We start from the raw sequence: 4027 nt of genomic DNA on the forward strand, positions 1-4027 counted from the left end.
AAGGTCTTGAAATGCTAAATGACCTAATGAACATTCCATTTAAACTCCTGAAATTGTTACAGCCTATTGGCATTCTGTGGTACTCTTTCAAGTGGCTTAAGCTCTTCAAAGAATTCTAGCCCCTACCTCATGCCCAGCCCCCACCCGGACTCCCACAGGGTCTAACAAAACAGACTGAAAGCACCACAATTTAAGGAAGGATTCCTTAAATCTCATGAATAACCGCAACTATTATAAACTTATTAAAAACATGGCCTCATCTAATTTACATAAAATACGATCCTATTTAAATATGCCTTGGCCTCTCAGTCAAAAAAATCCAAATAACACTTAAACATTTTCCCTATTAATATTCTGGATGTTAGCAACATTTTAGTTACTATAAGCCCATTATAAGCTCACAGATCAGTGAGGATTTGAAAACCTGATTATACAAATGTATAGAAAATCAAGCCTATTCCTTTTCCTAATACAAATATATAATAAGATTTTCCAAAGTGAAATCAACTGCAAATACATACATTAATAGTTTAAAATATAGTCGAAATATACTATGTGTCTATTAATTTCACCACAGAATTGTGTTTATTACTTTGTTTGCTTTCAAATAAATACTTTGCTCATAAAATTTGAGTAACTTGAATAATATTGATTATTGTCATAAAAACAAAATAACTTTGTATTAATTCTCAATATTTGAAGAAACATATATTGTGAGACATATTAATTATCAAAAACTTATCACTATATATAATGACATACTATAGCAATGTTTAGAGAAACAAAATTATTTTCTGGATTATTTTAAAGGACTGAACATTAAAGTAACATATTTATGTGTAATGACTCAAATACATTTTCTAGGAATTACGGTATTATAAAGCCTTGTTTTTGTTATGTTTCAAAATACAAAATGTGGAAAACTAACTTTATTAATTACATTAATGAAAGTATCTTTCCTATTTTGTACACGCTAATTAAAACCAAAATGTTAAATTATAATAATTAGAAATAAATTGATATTAAGTAGCAGAAAAATCATTCAAAAGAAATATTTGAAAGCTAGAATTAGAATAATGTTTTGCACAAATACAGGTTCACTAAATGGACCCAATACTTTTAAAATGTTTTAATGAGATTATCCAAAAATAGCTAATTACATTATAAGCTAAATGACATGGAGATCCTAAAATTTACATGTTTGCTAAAAGCCTGCAGATAATTAGTTTTTAAGCCTACACTACAGCACATTCAAAATATATGCTGCTTTCCTTCAATCCCTCTTTAAACAAATAAGAACCAATAAGAAAGAATACTCAAATAAGTTATTTTAATAAAGTAGTTATTCCAATTATTTATGTTACCCACAATAAAATACAAATTTATATTTCCAGAAACTTGAAGATGTGGAAGAAGATCATTTCCCCAGAAGATGTCTCGAAAATAGAAGTGTAATAACTTCCCCCAAAATTAACAATGACTCATCATGCTCAAAACTGTCAGAAAATTCATATAGCATCTATCTTGTAGTCTGAAAGCAACATTTTTAATAATTATTTTGCATAGTTATAATGGATACATTTTTCCCTCTGGCAAAGCTTACAAATGATGTGGATTTTTTTCATTCCTTGAAAGTCAATGGAGATTAAAATTACTTTTTTCTCAATAAAATTTAAATTTTATGATATTTTCTTGAAATGAGAAACTCACTATCTTTGTATAGATATGTTTTTTATATGTATCTCTACCAGATACATTTTGGAATATTTACACATTTTACATAATCCTTTGATCTTTATATAAAATAATTGTATATATTTCTGCATTTTGAAAGAACATAATTTGGATGTAACTCGTATTATCAAGGTTATTAACTCTAGATAATAAGGCAAAAAAAAATGACTCCCCATTAAACAAATCTAAAATCTAGGGGTGCCTGAGTGGCTCTGTCCATTAAGCTCCCAACTCTTGATTTCAGTTCAGGTCATAATCTCAAGGTTGGTGAGTTTCAGCCCCATGTTGGGCTCTGAGCTGACAGTGCAGAGCCTACTTGGGATTCTGTCTGTCCCTCTCTCTGTGCCCCCCCTCAAATAAATAAATAAAATAAACATATCTATCTATCTGTGTACATAGATTAGATATAGATATAGATACAGTAGTTCCTGCCTAGATAATTGAATTATACTTGCTATTTTTGTTAGTTTCACTCAATTAGTATCAACTTTAGCCAGTATTTAAAACTTGATCATCACATGCCCTTATATCAATATTTTTGAGTATCAATTATTGAAAGGAAAGTGTTAAGTATACAGATTAAAAATGACAATTCTGTTGCCTGGGGAACGTTATATAAAACTTAGGGAGATAGGAGCAAAAGGCTTCAATGTTTTGGAGAAAGTAGAATAGAGGCACACACAACCTGGCATATGAATACTGTTGAAGAATTAGTTATACATAGGTAGACAAGTTGTGACCATCTAAACCAAGGAACTAAAGCTTAAGTCTGAGCCATATAAAGATACAAGGTAAAAATGTACGTTACTGCTGTGGCATGGAATCAGCCACGTGGAAATTAAGGTGATCAGGTTAGTTCCACCGAAATCTTACTTAAGGCTTCAAAAGCAGCAAACACTAAACTGCTGTATGGCGAGACTTTTTTTTTTTTTTGGCGAGACTTTCAAATCCAACAGAAATAACGGCCTAGGCAATAGTGACTTAGCAGTGAAGCACTACAAACCACTAAGGAAAAATCATCATAAAGGATTAACTTGAGACCTTACAGCCTCAGAACTATAGATAAGAGAAACAATTCAAAGAATTATTTTTTAAATGTGGGTTGAGAAGCATTAAAATAATATAAAAATATAATATAAAAAATACTGAACGAATAGGGCGGCTTGGAAAAACAAGAAACATATTCTAAGTAAATCTAAGTTATAAAAACTTCTAAAAATGAAATTTAGGGCCATTAAAATTAAAACCTCATTGGGCATGATAAATGGCAGATTACATACAACTACAGAGAAACTGAATGAACTGGAAAATAGATTAGTAATAATTATAGGAAATAAATGACACAAATATAAAGAGCAAGTGGAATTGGTGCCTTTTATAAAGATTGAAATCATGGAAGGTCCAGAAACTGATGCCTCATTCCATTTCAGTGGTATCGAAAAATATTTCAACTCTTATACTCTTACAGGTAGAATGAATTGTGTACTGGCCACATATCGAGGCATCGCTTTGATGGTCTTATACTTCAAGTTGAAGTATAGAAATACACCAGCTATGAACGGAACAGTAACAGATTTTAAGCTGTACCTCATCTGTTAAGTTCCCATGCCTGGAGAAGCTAATGCCAACTCATCATGTAATACTCAATTAGTACGATAAATTATGCGCCTTGAAAAAAAATATAAAACAGAAATACAGAGACACAAAGAAATGGACTCATTCAAGAGAAGACAAAAGAATAGGATGATAAGGTTCAACATATGTTGAAGTGGAATGAGGGGGGGAAATACAAACAAAAAATGAATAGGAGAGAAGAGGTTCTTAAAAAGTCATTACTCAGAAAAGTTTCCCAAATGGATTAAATCTATGAGTATTTAGCTGGAAGAAGCAGAGTATGCAGGATAGAGAAGAACCGACAAGTGCATTATGCAATAATTGCAGGACACCAGGGCAAAGAGTTAAAAGAAAAGTCAAATGAACTGTAAGTATATGACAACTAGACTTTCACCAGACTTTTGGGCAGCCACAGCAGATGCCTGAATAGAAAGACATTTCTTCACTGTGCAGTGGGAAAATAGCAAGAAATATAAAATTCCAGATCCAACTTATCCATCAATCAAGAATGAAGGTGAGATAAAACACTTTTAGATGTTTATTTAGAAATAAATATATTATTCTTTCACCAAAGGACTTCCAAAAAATGTGCTTTAGAGTGGGGAATAAGCTTAGAAATTCCCTGGGGCTGCAAACTCCATGTGGAGTTTGAGCCCCACATCAGGCTCACTGCTGTCAG

The 4027-nt window shown here is 31.7% G+C and overlaps 1 protein-coding gene across 1 annotated transcript; it reads left to right on the top strand.

Moving 5' to 3' along the window:
* Nucleotides 1-3123: 3123 nt before the first annotated feature.
* Nucleotides 3124-3411, top strand: LOC125921253 (ATP synthase membrane subunit K, mitochondrial-like). The gene has a single exon (XM_049628698.1). The coding sequence runs from the start codon at nucleotides 3127-3129 to the stop codon at nucleotides 3331-3333; it is 207 nt and encodes a 68-aa protein (XP_049484655.1). The 5' UTR covers nucleotides 3124-3126; the 3' UTR covers nucleotides 3334-3411.
* The last annotated feature ends 616 nt before the right edge of the window (nucleotides 3412-4027 follow it).

Source organism: Panthera uncia, chromosome C2 (assembly GCF_023721935.1).
Source record: "Panthera uncia isolate 11264 chromosome C2, Puncia_PCG_1.0, whole genome shotgun sequence".
In the NCBI taxonomy this organism is placed as follows: domain Eukaryota; kingdom Metazoa; phylum Chordata; class Mammalia; order Carnivora; family Felidae; genus Panthera; species Panthera uncia.